General features: G+C 40.8%; 2 protein-coding genes across 2 annotated transcripts; both read right to left on the bottom strand.

Moving 5' to 3' along the window:
• Window positions 1–723: 723 nt before the first annotated feature.
• Window positions 724–1,789, bottom strand: LOC136976616 (uncharacterized; the record flags this gene model as incomplete). The annotated part of the gene is made up of 1 exon (XM_067271952.1): window positions 724–1,789. A coding segment is annotated over exon 1 (1,066 nt), but the record flags the coding sequence as incomplete, so codon positions are not given.
• A 10,517-nt stretch (window positions 1,790–12,306) lies between these two features.
• Window positions 12,307–12,984, bottom strand: LOC136976615 (uncharacterized). The gene has a single exon (XM_067271950.1). It carries the CDS (start codon window positions 12,982–12,984, stop codon window positions 12,307–12,309), a length of 678 nt encoding a protein of 225 aa, XP_067128051.1.
• Window positions 12,985–15,575: the final 2,591 nt, after the last annotated feature.

The raw sequence follows: 15,575 nt of genomic DNA, 5'->3' as shown, positions 1-15,575 counted from the left end.
CATATAAACGCTGAAAACAGATTTGGGGTTGCTAATGATAGATCAATGGCAGTGAATGTTCTTGTTGGGGCGTGGAAGTATGTCACTTCTCCGGTATTAAATATATACAGTTGGTGATTGCCTATAAATCTCTCAATGGCCCTGCCACGACGATTGATGTCAGGACTGCCCCACATTGGATTGTGACCATTGAAATCACCAAGTAGAAAGAATGGAGTTGGCAGCTGTTAAACCAATGCATCCAATTCATCCTCATTGACTCTGACATCTGGTGGCAAGTATATGGAACAAACTGTGACAGTGACGCCCATAGATATTCTGACTGCCACAGCTTGCAGCTCTGTTGTTATTTGTACCGGAAAAGACGGGATGCGGTTTGAAACCAGTACAGCCACACCTCCACTGGCGCGGGTGTGGCTGTCGTCATCTTTACGGTAAAGATCGAATCCTTTTAAAGAAATTCTTTCTCCAGGTTTTAGATGTGTTTCCTGGAGTGCCACGCAGAGAGATGAGGTAGAGTATGTCAGGTGTTTAACGTCAGAGAAGTTGTTGCGAAAACCACGACAGTTCCATTGGATTATTTTATAATCCATTATGTGTTTGAGGTAGCATTCTTTGCGAGGGTATCCCTCTTTAATTTAACAGGGGGTCTCTCTTTTGGAGGTGACTTTGGTTTTGTAACCTCCGAATTAGTCTCTTCATCAGAAAAGTCAGAGAACTCACTCATAGACTGAGTCTCCGACTTTTTAGCTGATTTAGAGAGGGCAACTTTTACTTTTTGCTTGTTAAGTGGGTTTTTATTGGCCTTTTTTGAACCCACATTTCTTGTTATTACCCCTGTTTTAGGTAGGGGTGTCTTGGTCTTCTTGCTCTCCTTTTCTGGTGTTTGGGTAGATGGCAGTATTAAACATTTCGCATGGCGGGTAAAGGATTCACTTGGAGAGACAGAGATATCTGTTTGAACCGCACAAGTGTTTGTGGATTTCAAGACAGCAGCATAGGTCTTCTGCTTCAGTAGTGCACTAGAAGTGACCATGCGGCGAGCCTCTGGGTATGGTAGGTTGTTAACTGTTTTCACTCGCTGGATCTCTTTCTCTCTCTGCCATGCAGGGCATTTTCGGGAGTAGGCAGGATGCGCATCCTTGCAGTTTACACAGCATGGGGTAGTTTTACATTCGGTACTCTCGTGACCTTCAGTCCCACACTGTGCACATACGCTTTTCCCGCGACAGGATGTTTGTGAGTGTCCAAACCGCTGGCATTTGAAACAACGCAGCGGGTTTGGGATATATAAACGAACTGAGCAACGTAGGTATCCTGCTGTAATGAAGGATGGCAATGTTGGCTTGTTGAAAGTAAGTATCAAGTGTTTGGTTGGTATCAACTTGCCATCTCTACGAATGGAAATGCGCCGAACAGCAACAACACCTTGATCTGAAAGACCGATCTGAATGTCTGATTCATCTTCAGACATCAGATCAATTTCAGATATCACACCACGTGATGAGTTTAGGCTTCCGTGTGGTGTGACAGTGACTTCCATTTCTCCCAGAGTCTTTGTTTGCAAAAGTTTTGCCGATTGTTGTGGGGAAGCTGTTTCCACCAGTAAATCTCCCGATCTTAATTTTTGTATTTTTTTCAATTGTCCAATAGTTGATTCAAACAATTTTTGAATCAAGAATGGAGATGCTTTAGATAGAGGTTTTTCTCCAGTCGCATGCACTGTTAAGTAAGCAGGGTGGCTGGAGGTCTGGTCTTTGGTCACTTGTTTTGTGATTTTATGATCCATATTTAAAAATATATATTCAGCTCCTAGTGACCCCACCCACCATGGAGTCCAACAAGGGGATGCCGTCACATGAGAGGATCCCATAGACCGTCACACCAGGGTTTCCCAGAAGCTATACCCTCACAATGCAGTCAAGTAGAGCACATCTTGTCTGACATGTCCGCCCAATCTGCATCGATCAGTTGACTCCAAGCCGAGGTCAACAATGACTCAACGACCAGCCGATTGACTCAAACGGAGCCTGATTTGAGCCTCCCGTTTATCCGAAGCAAAGGCCAAAGCAGTGTGTTGGGGAGGTTATGTTGCCCCTCAACTACCAGGATCCCCCTTTCCGGCATACGGGACACCACGCACGGCAAACACGTGGGTGGGCGTTCAGATCCCAGGGATGGTAAAGAAGAGATACTAAACCATCTCTGGGAGGTCCCCTCACCACAAACAGGAACCCACATCAAGGGGTACTAACGTAGACTACAAGATCTACGCGCGTATAATTTACAACAAAATTAGTTCCTCCCTTGCCCCGAGTATTGTTAATACCCAAACAGGAGGTATTCCCAATAGATGTATATTAAATAATCTTAGTTTTATTAGGCTACTTAGTGAGTATTTCTCAAATAGGAAATGGCCGTTAGCTTTGCTTTCGATTGACCAATCGAAAGCTTTTGACCGTGTTGATCACGGCTTTCTTTGGCATGTTTTAAAAAGTATTGCTTACCTGACCAGGTACTTTTGGCTATCAAAATTATGTATACCAAGGCTCATTGCCGCATTAGTGTTAACGGCCATCTCTCCGACCCCTTTCTGCTCGGAAAGGGAGTCAGACAGGGGTGTCCTTTCTCTATGTTTCTTTTCTCCCTCAGTATCAACACCCTCTTGGGTGAGGTACAAAGGGACTTCAGTATCTCAGGCTACCCTATGCCTGGGTACTATAAAGCAGACTACTATAGGTTCGTGGCCCATGCGGATGACGTCACTTTTTTTTGTGAAAGAAAATTGGGCAATCTCCAGGATCTTTGGCCATTTTGACAGATACTGTCAGGCCTCTGGAGCTGTCATCAACAAGGACAAGTCTTCTTTTCTTCCACTTGTTGGTTCTGTCTCCCTTCCTGCCCGTTTTTCTTACATCCCTGTGAGCCGTAGAGTTAAGATTTTAGGTTTATATTTTGGTGCCGACTTGGCCAAACAAAATATTAAAAAGATCGAAGTTAAAGTAGGGGACAAAATTTCCATTTAATCGGGAAGCTATCTCTACTTTCCTAGTAGGATAGCTGTCTACAAAAATATCATGTTTGGCATTTGTGTTTATTATGCCTCTGTTTTCGGCCTGGATGCAGGCTTCAGGCATATTAATCGTCTCCTTTTTCGTTTTGTCTGGGGCAACAAGCCCGAATGAGTTAATAGAAATATTATGTATAATACCAGAGCAAACGGTGGATGGGCCATGTTTGAGCCCACCCTCTTCTCTGCTGCTGCCCAAATTAGGCAGTTGGTCCTCGCCCTTAGTGCCCGCGATCACCCGGTCAGTAAGCTTTATTGCTTCTTTCTCGGGTATCGCCATAAGTTGCTTTTACCTGATTACAAGGTAAATCTAATGCCCAAAGTGCTGGTTCCACCACCCTTTGTGAAAGTATGGTGCGCACACCTTTTGAAACTGTCACAGTCTAATAATCTTCCTACCGTTAAGACTAAGGCTTGCGATATATATCGCCACCTTAGCCCCGACATACCTCTATTTATTTCACCGTTAGTCACTCAGGCGCAAATCGATTAAGCCACAGTTTGGCGCAGATGTTTTGATGGGTTTATACTCGAACACTGTGTTGAACTTCAGTGGAAAGCTCTGCATAACGCACTCTCCACAAGGGTTAAACTCCGGTCTATCGGAGTTTACGTTCAGAGTGAAAACTGTCCAATGTGCGATTCTTCGCCAAAAACGGCAGCACATCTTTTCTATTTCTGTAGGGTAGCGAGGAAAATTTGGGGTTGGATAACCCACCTCCTCGGACTGCCCTTTCTGTAACGTTAGAACGTAGTTCTTCACATCCTGTTTAGCAGAGGCACCACCTCTCCCTACGTGATTAGTCTCCTTATCCATATGGCTAAGCACGAGTTGTGGTTGGCTAGGTGTAGGAAGGTGTTCAACCACAAGACCACCACCCACCGCCTGTTTCGTACTAAAATCCGTGAGGCTTTAGCTATCAAGCTCCTCTCGGACTTTCAGTCTCTTCCAAGGGCTACTTTTTTATCTTTCTGGGATACCCCGAACCAGATCTTATGGGTCTGGAGCGACGGTAAACCATCTCTCAATGATATTACATCTATCTCTTAAGTGCACAATAGTGATAAGTTAGTGTAGACTTTCATTAGTTTTTAATTTTTGGTCGTAGGGAAGTGGATTCCTCTTTTACCCAGTTGGGCTGCCACTTCCCTTTTGTCTCTCTTCAGTCTTACTACATCTCTATGCCTTTTCCCATAGGGATGTAGTGTCAGCTTTTTAGGGAGTTTCTTCCTCCCTGTCCATCTTATCCAACGATTCCTTTGGCACCTGTCCAGTGGGATAGGATACTGTTTTTTTTATGTCTTGTTGCCGTTGACTCCCTTACCTTATGGTATGTGCGACGAGGCAACAACCACTGTTTTATTTCCATTAGTTCTTCTATTCTCGCAATACAGGGAATGGCTTTTTTAACAAAGGTGGGGGCCCTGTGCGGCGAGGAGGTACTGATTCAAGGATTAGTTAGTTATTGCAGACGCGGTTGGCAGTCTTTCGTCATCTCGCAGGGGATTATTTCCCCCCGTATAACATATATGATACTCAGTATCTGTTCGCCATCTTGTCATCTTTGGTAAGTATTTTTCGCTAGTCTAGCCTTTTCTAACGCCTTCTCTCTTCGTCGTATTTCCGGCCTGCACAGTTGAAATACATTGTGTATTCGCTGGTTATACGACTTCTTTTCTGTCCCCCTTTTTTTCCTTTGGGGTGGTTGATCTTTGGTCTCCCCCCACTTCTTGTTTTCCCCCTCTATAGGGCCACTTCCTCTCCTCTCCCTCCAACTGCACATTTGGTCTTAGCCCAGTGCGGGTTCCTGACACTTTTCTTCAGTTTTGTGCTGTGCCTGTTTTTGGATACGTGTCTTGGAATTCTGTGCCAATTGAGAATTAGGATACCCATTCATTGTGCCATTGGATTATTTCGAGCTGGATTAGTGATCTGGTGTATCTATCATCAAGTGTGCCAGATAGGTAGTGCTCTCTTGTCAGTATGATGGAATCAGCCACGGATATCACATCAGCCACTTCAACTTATGCCTCTGTCACCTCTTCCATCCTCCCCCATCAACCCAGTGGTGATTGGGAGCTTCAGGAGGACCTGGATGCCTTGGATAATGATGCAGTTGTGGAGACGACTGAGTTGATAACAACCCTAGCACCTCCCATTGAGAATGATACTGAGGAGCTGACTCCTGTTGCCACCACCGAAGAAAACTTTGCAAAAACTTTTACAAAAAGAAGCTCTATAAGGATTAAGGTGCAAGAAAGGATTAACCCTACCGAGATTATTGACGCTTGTGAGAAGATCCTGGGACAGGCCGGCAGAGTTAAACAAATCTGTATAAAGCAAAAAAACTTAGTAGAAGTAGGACTGTACTCTGTGGAGGAAAAGGAAAAACTAACTGGCCACACAATAAAGGTAAACAGTTTTGATTATTTATGTGAAGGTCTAGAGGAAGACCAAATAACGGTTATAGCTAAATATGTACCGGCTGAAGCTGAGAAATGGCTAATAGCCAAAGCTTTCGAGCCCTACGGTAAAGTAATGAAAGTTCTTGTTAATACTGTAACACACAATAACCACAAATACCGTACAGGCACATGTCGCATAATAATTAGAACTAGAAAATTGTTACCTAATCATTTAAATATATTAGGAGATAGAGTAGAACTATCGTATATAGGAATGAAACGACAATGTAGGAGATGTGGGAGCTTAGATCATATAGTGAGGGATTGTGAAGTCAAGTTATGTTTTAGATGTAAGAGCCCCTACCACTTGATCAGGGAGTGCCCGTGCTGCTACAACTGCCTCCAAATACATAGTGAGAATAGTCATTGCCCTGAACCTACTTTCTCAGAAATTTTGAAAAGAGGTGCAAGAAACAAAATAAATGAAAATAGAAAAGAGAAAAGTGTAGAATGGGCTAGGAAACAGCAGGAAAAAAGTGAAAATGAGACTAATGATCAAGTAGGAGGAAATAACAGTAACTCTGACAATGATAAAAAAAAGCAAGGGGAGAATAACAAGAAACATAGTGAAAATAAATCAGAAAACAAAGAAAGGGACACATTAGATAACAACAAACAATCAGGAACTCAAGTAGATGAAGTGCAGGTAATAGTGCAGGATATCAATCAAATAACTAACAAAGTGGCAAAAAAGCAGAAATCAAAACTCCAAACAGAAGCTGGAAGGGATGAGGAAGAGGGAGAAGAGGTTAATCAATGGGAAATGGAGGATAGATGTATTTGTTTCTGTTTCTTCACCACATTTAGAGATAAAATACTGTCCGTAAGTTTAGATGCAAGCCTATCACAAAAGGAGATAATGGAGGAGGTTGAAAAAGTTATAAGAGTTGATAAAACAAAGCTGAGAAAAAGTAAGAGAGTAAAATCACAAAATAAAAATTAAAATTCGATAAGCTAACTATAAATATCAAGACCATAAACATTTCTGGCTTTAGAGATTTAACAAAACAAATGTACTTGGCTAATCTACTCATTAATGACAAAACAGAAATAGTAATGATTCAGGACACAAACGTCTATGATTTTTATGATCTAAGACAGCTCAGAAAACTTTATATCGATTATAATATTTACACCTCCTTTGCTTCTCGCCGTAGCACAGGCACCATAACTATGATACGAAAGAATATTAAGGTTAACAATTTTAGGACTGATACAGGTGGAAGAATATTAGCTGTTGATATCCAAATTAAAAATAACTTTTATAAAGTGGTAAACATATACGCCCCCACCAGAGCGGCAGACAGGAGGGTCTTCTTTAATGATCTAAAAGAGTACATAAGTGGGAAAAAAGAAATTATATTAGCCGGCGACTTTAACTGCGTCACGAGCCAACTAGACAAAAACACTCCGCTCTTACCCGATAGCTCCAGGAAAAGATTAATTGATTTAATTGAGAATCATGATCTGTCTGATGCCTATAGTACTACTTTTCCAAATAGAAGAGGCTTTACTTGGGAAGGGATCAAAGAGAGAATTGACAAAATCCTATTAAACAAAACTATTTGCAAAATCAAACATATTTCCATCAATGATGTAATTTGAAAGGGAAGGAAACTATCAGACCACAAGTTGATAAACTTAACTCTCCAAATGCATAATGAAAGTCAAAGAATAGATAAAATTCTAATAAACAACACAATCTTAAATAACAGTGAATTCATCAACAATATTAAAAGCCTACTAGAAAATAGTAAAAAAGACATAACATGGAATAATTGGGATCAAAAGAAAAAAGACATTATAGAACTAGCAAAAACCACATGGAAAAAGATTAAAAAAGACAGCTTTAACAGACTTAAGAAATTACAGAGAGAGCTAAGCAAAAATATAATTAAGAATGACACAAAAGAGATCGAAAATGTAGAGAAGGAAATCAATAAGGAAATTAAAACCAAAATAAAGAACAGCTACACCGCATACAAAATGAGTAGACTAGGAATAGAGAGCACTGCTAACAAAATAATCTTCAAGAAGAATAAATCCTTTAAAAAGAAAAATGACATTGAAAGCATCACAATAGATAACAGAGTCACTTACAATTTACAAGAAATCACTAATGAATTCAAAAAATATTATACAATGCTTTACAAAGAACCAAGAACAAACTTAGAAAAATGGAAAGAAATAGCCGATATTATCAAGCCAGTTAAAGATAAGAAAAATAACTTACTAAATAAGGAAATCAGTATAGAAGAAATCAAAAAAGCAATTAACTTATTAAACTCAAATAAAGCACCTGGTACTGACAAAATTCCAGCTGAATTTTACAGATTTTTTAACGATGATATAGCCGACATTCTCCACGGACTGTTCAAGGAAAACTCCTTCTCTAAGAACTTCAATATAGGAAAGATGAAACTGATTAGAAAAAATGATAAGAAAGCGGAAATGTTGAGGAGTTCAGGCCAATCAACCTCCTCAATGCTGATTACAAAATTTACAGCATTGTAATAGCTACAAGAATCAACAACATTTTTAAAAACATTATCGGTCCAACCCAAACAGCAGGTATGAGAAATAGAACCATTCAGAACAACATCATGTTTATCAACCTGCTAAAAAGTGTCACCATGAAGAGAAAAGCCCCTCTATCCATTCTGTCTGTGGACGTACAAAAGGTTGGTTGGTTGGTTGGTTAAAGTTTATTGGCACAAGGGCCACATAGGCCAAGCTGCGCCACAACATACGGTATATATATGTACATAAATAACAATAAAAATAAACAAAACAAATAACAAAAAACCAATAACAAACATATACAACAGTTAAACTGTGTATAACAACAACATGTATATGGATATAAATAAATAAATAATTAAATTTCTTTATAAATATTTGTAACTTTTAGAAAGTTCAATAATTTATCAACATTTGGCCTCTAGCCCAAAATCTCTTTAAAACTTGCATTTCCAAAATGCTGCCTACGAATCCGTTCAGAGGCGATGCAATTGGTCAGTATGTGCTTAACACTTACATTACAGTTGCAATACTGACATACAGGCTGGTCATAACCCTTCAAAAGGTGTTGATGAGTCAGTCGAGTATGTCCAATTCTCAAACGAGTAAGAATGACCTCAGATCTCCTGTCATAAGGTTTCTTCTGTGTCCAATTTTCTATCACAGGTTTGATCTCGTGTAGTTTATTGTGGACTTGTGCGTTCCACACATTTTGCCATCTCTCCTCTAGTCGTTTTTTAACAACTAGCTTCAAGCCACCTCCTTCAATATGCATTGTATGCTGAGAAGGACTTGCTGACTTTGCAGCTGCGTCAGCTTCTTCATTCCCTCTTATACCTACATGGCCTGGGACCCAACAAAATTTTATAGAGAAATTCCTCGCAAAAAGATGGCAAATCAGCTTACGAATTTTAATCACTATGGAGTGAAAACTAGGTTCATACGAGATCAAAGCCTGAAGTGCACTAACTGAGTCAGTGTAAATCACGCAGCAACGATGACCTTTCCTATTTATATACTTTAGGGCTAAATAAATAGCCTGCAACTCCGCAGTAAAAATGGAAGACTTCGGTGCTATTTGCTCTGCCACGATTTCATCCTGGCAAACAAAGGCTAAGCCAACATAGTCATCCGATTTAGATCCATCTGTGTATATAGGAATTAAATTCCTGTCACAATGTTGAATTTCTGCGAAGTGCTGTCTATAAATGTAGTCTGGGGTGGTTTCTTTTAGAAACTGCTTTAAGCTTAAATCAACGTTTATCACAGGAATTGACCAAGGTGATATATTATCGACCTCGACCTGCGAAATGTTGCTTGTATCCAGGTCAATCGTGCTGCTTACATTCTCCATTCTTATGTCAAATGTAGGGACACTACTTGGGCGAGCTGCAAATAATCTCCTCAGCTGACTATCTGAACAATCAGCTAACAATTTATTCTGAGATCTCTGTTTAATGTAATAAAAAAGAGACAACTGTTCTCTCCTAAGAGATAGTGGAGGCTCATGAGCATCCACATACAAACTTTGTACAGGAGAAGTTCGAAATGCATCAGTGCACAAACGCAATGCTTGATGGTGGATTGGATCCAGCATCCGAAGAGTAGATTCACGTGTAGAGCCATACACAACGCACCCATAGTCCAGCTTAGAGCGAACAAGGGCCCTATAAATCCTGAGCATAGAACATTTGTCTGCTCCCCAGGATGAGCAGCACAATACCTTTAACAGGTTTAAAGCTTTTAAACATCTACTCTTCAAATTGCGCAAGTGTGGTAAGAACGTCAATTTATGGTCAAACATGACACCCAAAAATTTTGCTTCGTTGACCATTGGGATTTTAACCCCATTTAGGTGAATTTCAGGGTCCAAGTGCAAACCACGCCTTCGGCAAAAGTGGATGCATGAGGTCTTCTCTACGTTAAAACTGAAACCATTGGTCTTGGACCAATTGTCTATTCGATTTAAAAAGGTTTGCAGTTGTCTCTCAATAAAACCCATGTTACTAGACTGACAGGAAATCTGAAAGTCATCCACATACAGAGAGTGTTTCACACTGGGAGGAAGACAGTTAGTTATACTGTTAATTTTTATTAGGAACAGAGTTACACTCAAAATAGAACCTTGAGGGACACCCTCTTCTTGTGTGATAGGCCTAGACAAAGTGTTGCCCATCCTGACTTGGAATCTTCGATTCTGTAGGAAGTTTTTTATAAACATTGGCAAATTACCCCGCAATCCGAATTTGTGCAGATCACGGAGTATCCCGTATCGCCAACAGCGATCGTAGGCCTTCTCTATATCGAAAAACACAGACACTAAGTGCTGTCATCTTACAAACGCTTCGCGTATAGATGTTTCGAGGTTTACTAGATTGTCTGTGGTACATCTGTTCCTACGAAATCCACTCTGATGTGGTGAAAAGTAGTTCTTTTCCTCTAGGAGGAACATCAGGCGTCTGTTGACCATTCTCTCGAAAAGTTTGCAGAGACAACTAGTCAGAGAAATTGGTCTATAATTAGAGGGATTCTTGCAGTCTTTACCTGGCTTGGGAATGGGAATAATAATTGATAGCCTCCAAGAGTCAGGGAAAATACATTCTGTCCATATTCTGTTAAACAGATTCAGAAGGTTACTAAGGGAATTGCCTGACAAATTTTTAATCATGCTGTAATGGATTTTATCCGGGCCTACAGCAGTATTCCCCGAGCGAGAGATTGCAGTACATAGTTCTATTCTGCTGAATGGCACATTATATTCCTCATCAGATGGGGAGTGGAAGTTTAGATATTGTTTTTCAGTTTGGACTTTATAAGCCTGAAAATCCCTTGTATACATAATATTGCTGGATGAAGACGAAAATGTTTCACCCAACAAATCAGCAATACCTTTTATGTCACTGATTATTGTGCCATTACTTTCCAGCATGGACAGAGAGTGAGAAGCATATTTTCCATTGATTTTATGGATTTTATCCCAGACTGCTTTTGAGCTGGTGGAAGATGTTATGCTAGAAACATACTTCCTCCAAGAAGTCCCTTTGGCTTTGCCTTCTTATTTTTCTGGCATTAGCCTTTGCTATCTTAAAAGCAACCAAATTGTTAGCAGTGGGGTATCTTCTGAAAATCCCCCATGCTTTCTTTTGCTTTTTAAATGCTGCCTCGCAATTTTGATCCCACCATGGTTTCGGATGTTTTGGATATCTGGTTGACGTTTTCCCCATTGTTTTTTCGGCTGCCTGAATAATACTGGAAGTGACAACTTCGACTGCATCATTGATATCGGCAGTATTGACCATTTCCTCAGTGATATTAGCCAAAGAGGAAAAAGCAGGCCAATCTGCCGTTTCAAGTTTCCAGCGTGGTGGACGGGCTGTTTCACAGCTTTCTCTGCCTTGGTATTTTAGAAATATTGGGAAGTGGTCACTGGAAAGTGGATTAGATCCAACCTCCCATATAAACGCTGAAAACAGATTTGGGGTTGCTAATGATAGATCAATGGCAGTGAATGTTCTTGTTGGGGCGTGGAAGTATGTCACTTCTCCGGTATTAAATATATACAGTTGGTGATTGCCTATAAATCTCTCAATGGCCCTGCCACGACGATTGATGTCAGGACTGCCCCACATTGGATTGTGACCATTGAAATCACCAAGTAGAAAGAATGGAGTTGGCAGCTGTTAAACCAATGCATCCAATTCATCCTCATTGACTCTGACATCTGGTGGCAAGTATATGGAACAAACTGTGACAGTGACGCCCATAGATATTCTGACTGCCACAGCTTGCAGCTCTGTTGTTATTTGTACCGGAAAAGACGGGATGCGGTTTGAAACCAGTACAGCCACACCTCCACTGGCGCGGGTGTGGCTGTCGTCATCTTTACGGTAAAGATCGAATCCTTTTAAAGAAATTCTTTCTCCAGGTTTTAGATGTGTTTCCTGGAGTGCCACGCAGAGAGATGAGGTAGAGTATGTCAGGTGTTTAACGTCAGAGAAGTTGTTGCGGAAACCACGACAGTTCCATTGGATTATTTTATAATCCATTATGTGTTTGAGGTAGCATTCTTTGCGAGGGTATCCCTCTTTAATTTAACAGGGGGTCTCTCTTTTGGAGGTGACTTTGGTTTTGTAACCTCCGAATTAGTCTCTTCATCAGAAAAGTCAGAGAACTCACTCACAGACTGAGTCTCTGACTTTTTAGCTGATTTAGAGAGGGCAGCTTTCACTCTTTGCTTGTTAAGTGGGTTCTTATTGGCCTTTTTTAGAACCCACATTTCTTGTTATTACCCCTGTTTTAGGTAGGGGTGTCTTGGTCTTCTTGCTCTCTTTTTCTGGTGTTTGGGTAGATGGCAGTATTAAACATTTCGCATGGCGGGTAAAGGATTCACTTGGAGAGACAGAGATATCTGTTTGAACTGCACAAGTGTTTGTGGATTTCAAGACAGCAGCATAGGTCTTCTGCTTCAGTGGTGCACTTGAAGTGACCATGCGGCGAGCCTCTGGGTAAGGTAGGTTGTTGACTGTTTTCACTCGCTGGATCTCTTTCTCTCTCTGCCATGCAGGGCATTTTCGGGAGTAGGCAGGATGGGCATCCTTGCAGTTCACACAGCATGGGGTAGTTTTACATTCGGTACTCTCGTGACCTTCCGTCCCACACTGTGCGCATACGCTTTTCCCTCGGCAAGATGTTTGTGAATGTCCAAATCGCTGGCATTTAAAGCAACGCAGCGGATTTGGAACATATGGGCGAACTGGGCAGCGTAGATAACCGGCTGTAATGACAGATGGCAAAGTCGGTTTATTAAATGTCAGAATAAGATGTTTTGTAGGAATCAACTTGCCATCCCGACGAATGGAGATGCGTCGGACAGCAGTGACGCCTTGGTCTGAAAGACCGATCTGGATATCTGATTCATCTTCAGACATCAGATCGATCTCAGATATCACACCACGTGATGAATTCAAACTTCCATGTGGTGTGACTGTCACTTCAATTTCTCCTAAATTCTTTGTAGCTAAAAGTTTTGCCGATTGTTGAGGTGAGGCAGTTTCTACAAGTAGATCTCCCTGACCTCAATTTCTGTGTTTTCTTCAGATGCCCAATGGTTGATTCGAATAACTTCTGGATCAAGAAAGGGGAGCATTTTGACAGAGGTTTTTCTCCAGTAGCATGCACTATCAAGTAGCATGGCTGGCTGGAAATGTTTGCATTTGTATTTTTTGGCATGTCTGGATTTTTTGGGGTTTTAGAATCCATATTTAAGAGTAGATATTCAGCTCCTAGTGACCCCACCCACCATGGGGCCCAACAAGGGGATGCCGTCACATGAGAGGATCCCATAGACCGTCACACCAGGGTTTCCCAGGAGCTATACCCTCACAATGCAGTCGAGAAGAGCACACCTTGTCTGACATGTCCGCCCGGTCTGCATCGATCGGTTGACTCCAGGCCGAGGTCAAGAATGACTCAACGACCAGCCGATTGACTCAAACGGAGCCTGATTTGAGCCTCCCGTTTATCCGAAGCAGGGGCCAAAGCAGTGTGTTGGGGACGTTATGTTGCCCCTCAACTACCAGGATCCCCCTTTCCGGCATACGGGTCACCACGCACGGCAAACACGTGGGTGGGCGTTCAGATCCCAGGGATGGTAAAGAAGAGTTACTAAACCATCTCTGGGAGGTCCCCTCACCACGGACAGGAACCCACATCGAGGGGACGTACAAAAGGCCTTTGACACAATCAATAGGAATATTCTCTGGAAAACCTTAGATCTATACGGATTAAACCACCATGAAATCGAAATGATAAAAAAGCTGTACTGGTCACCACAGACAAGAATCAGCATCAAAAACTTTGATTCTGACAGTATAGACTGCAAAGCTGGTGTAAGACAGGGTTATCCCAGTTCCATGGCTCTATTTACCATCTACATTGAAACTATCCTGAAAATGATCAATAACGACAAGCTCATCACGTCTGTCCACATTCCAGGAATGAAAAGATCAATCAAATACATAGCCCATGCTGATGACATTAACTTCTTTCTCACTGACAATATTGCTCTTGACAGAATTTTAGACAAAATTAATACCTTCAGCGAGATAACCCAGATGAAAATAAATGAAAAGAAATGCGAAATAATAAATATTTATGGCAATATCAAATACTGTAATACTAATATCAAAACAGTTGAAGCAATGATAACACTGGGTATTTGGATAGGCAAAAACAGCAGCAAACTAAATCTGGAGGACATGCATAACAAAATTGTGAACACTATAAAGAAATGGGACAACACCTGGCCCTATATGCCAGAGAGAGTAGTTGTAGTAAATAAACTAGTCTATGCTAAAACAATGTACAATCTTTGTGTGTCAAACCTCTCCAAAAAAGTTATCAAAAAATTAGAGAAACTAGTCTTCCACTACATCTGGCAAAGTGATTATGAACCCATTAGAAGAAAACTACTGAGAAACAACATACAGAATGGAGGTTGGGGAATTTGGGACATCAAAAAATTAGAAAGCTCCCTGAAAATAGCTAATGTAATCAACGTGATTCTAAAAGATGACCATCCTCTGGCTGACCTGGCTAGATATGTTCTAGGCCCTACAGCAAACAAAATTAAACCTATCTCTGGTACATCACCATTTCTGGTGGATAACAACTCTACCCTCAAAAATTGGAGACAAATTACCAATCAGGTATTAGCCAACATCAACATAATTAATAGCATCAAACCGAAAAACATATATAAAATCATTCATCTGCAGGAAAACAATTCAAACATGTCAGAGAAAACAATAAACTGAAAAAATTGTTGGAGTAACATCAGTATATTACCAGCAGAGTGGAGGGAGACCTCATGGAAACTTATCAACAATGCCATAATGTCTAAGGCACTCCTGTATAGACACCACAGAGTCAGAAATGACAAATGCCCGCGATGTGGCAAGGAGGAAAATAACATCCATTTATTCTTCGAATGTACCTTGGCAAGACAAACATGGTATTGGATCGACAAACTTTTTAAAACAAAATTAAACTGGCCATCAATCTGCTATCATTCCAAACTCCCGGTCAGAGATCAAAACAAATACCTTATTAATCTATTCATTGCAGCTACAAAAAGGCTAATCTGGAAAGCTAGATGTGCTTTAATATTCAACAATAAAAAATGGAATGCTGCCCTTCTAGCAACAAAAATTAGAAATGAAATAATCATAAAAATTAACTCTGACCTAAATAAAATGTCAGACACCAAATTCAATTTATACTACCACGGGACCGTTTCCATAATCTGGAAAAACATAAATGGAAATATCATCTTTAATGATCAGTGGTAAGGGGTTCCCTCCTTTCCCCTCCCCCATTTGTTCTGACCCACACAGTTGTGTGGTGTGTATTTAGAGTTGTCTGTTATGAGTATATTGTGATGTCTGTTATATGGCTGTATCTTCTGTAGGTTACCTCTTAGCAAATTATGTTGCGCTTCTTGTATTAGTACTCACCTTCT

The sequence above is a fragment of the Centruroides vittatus genome, unplaced genomic scaffold, assembly GCF_030686945.1.
Source record: "Centruroides vittatus isolate TY-2023 unplaced genomic scaffold, ASM3068694v2 contig_41, whole genome shotgun sequence".
In the NCBI taxonomy this organism is placed as follows: domain Eukaryota; kingdom Metazoa; phylum Arthropoda; class Arachnida; order Scorpiones; family Buthidae; genus Centruroides; species Centruroides vittatus.
The sequence above is the reverse complement of the archived record's forward strand: the minus strand, read 5'-3'. Positions and strand labels throughout refer to the sequence as shown.

Excerpts from the sequence above, each read along its gene's own strand:
- LOC136976615 (XM_067271950.1), bottom strand. The coding sequence starts at position 12,984 with ATGTCTGAAGATGAATCAGATATCCAGATCGGTCTTTCAGACCAAGGC.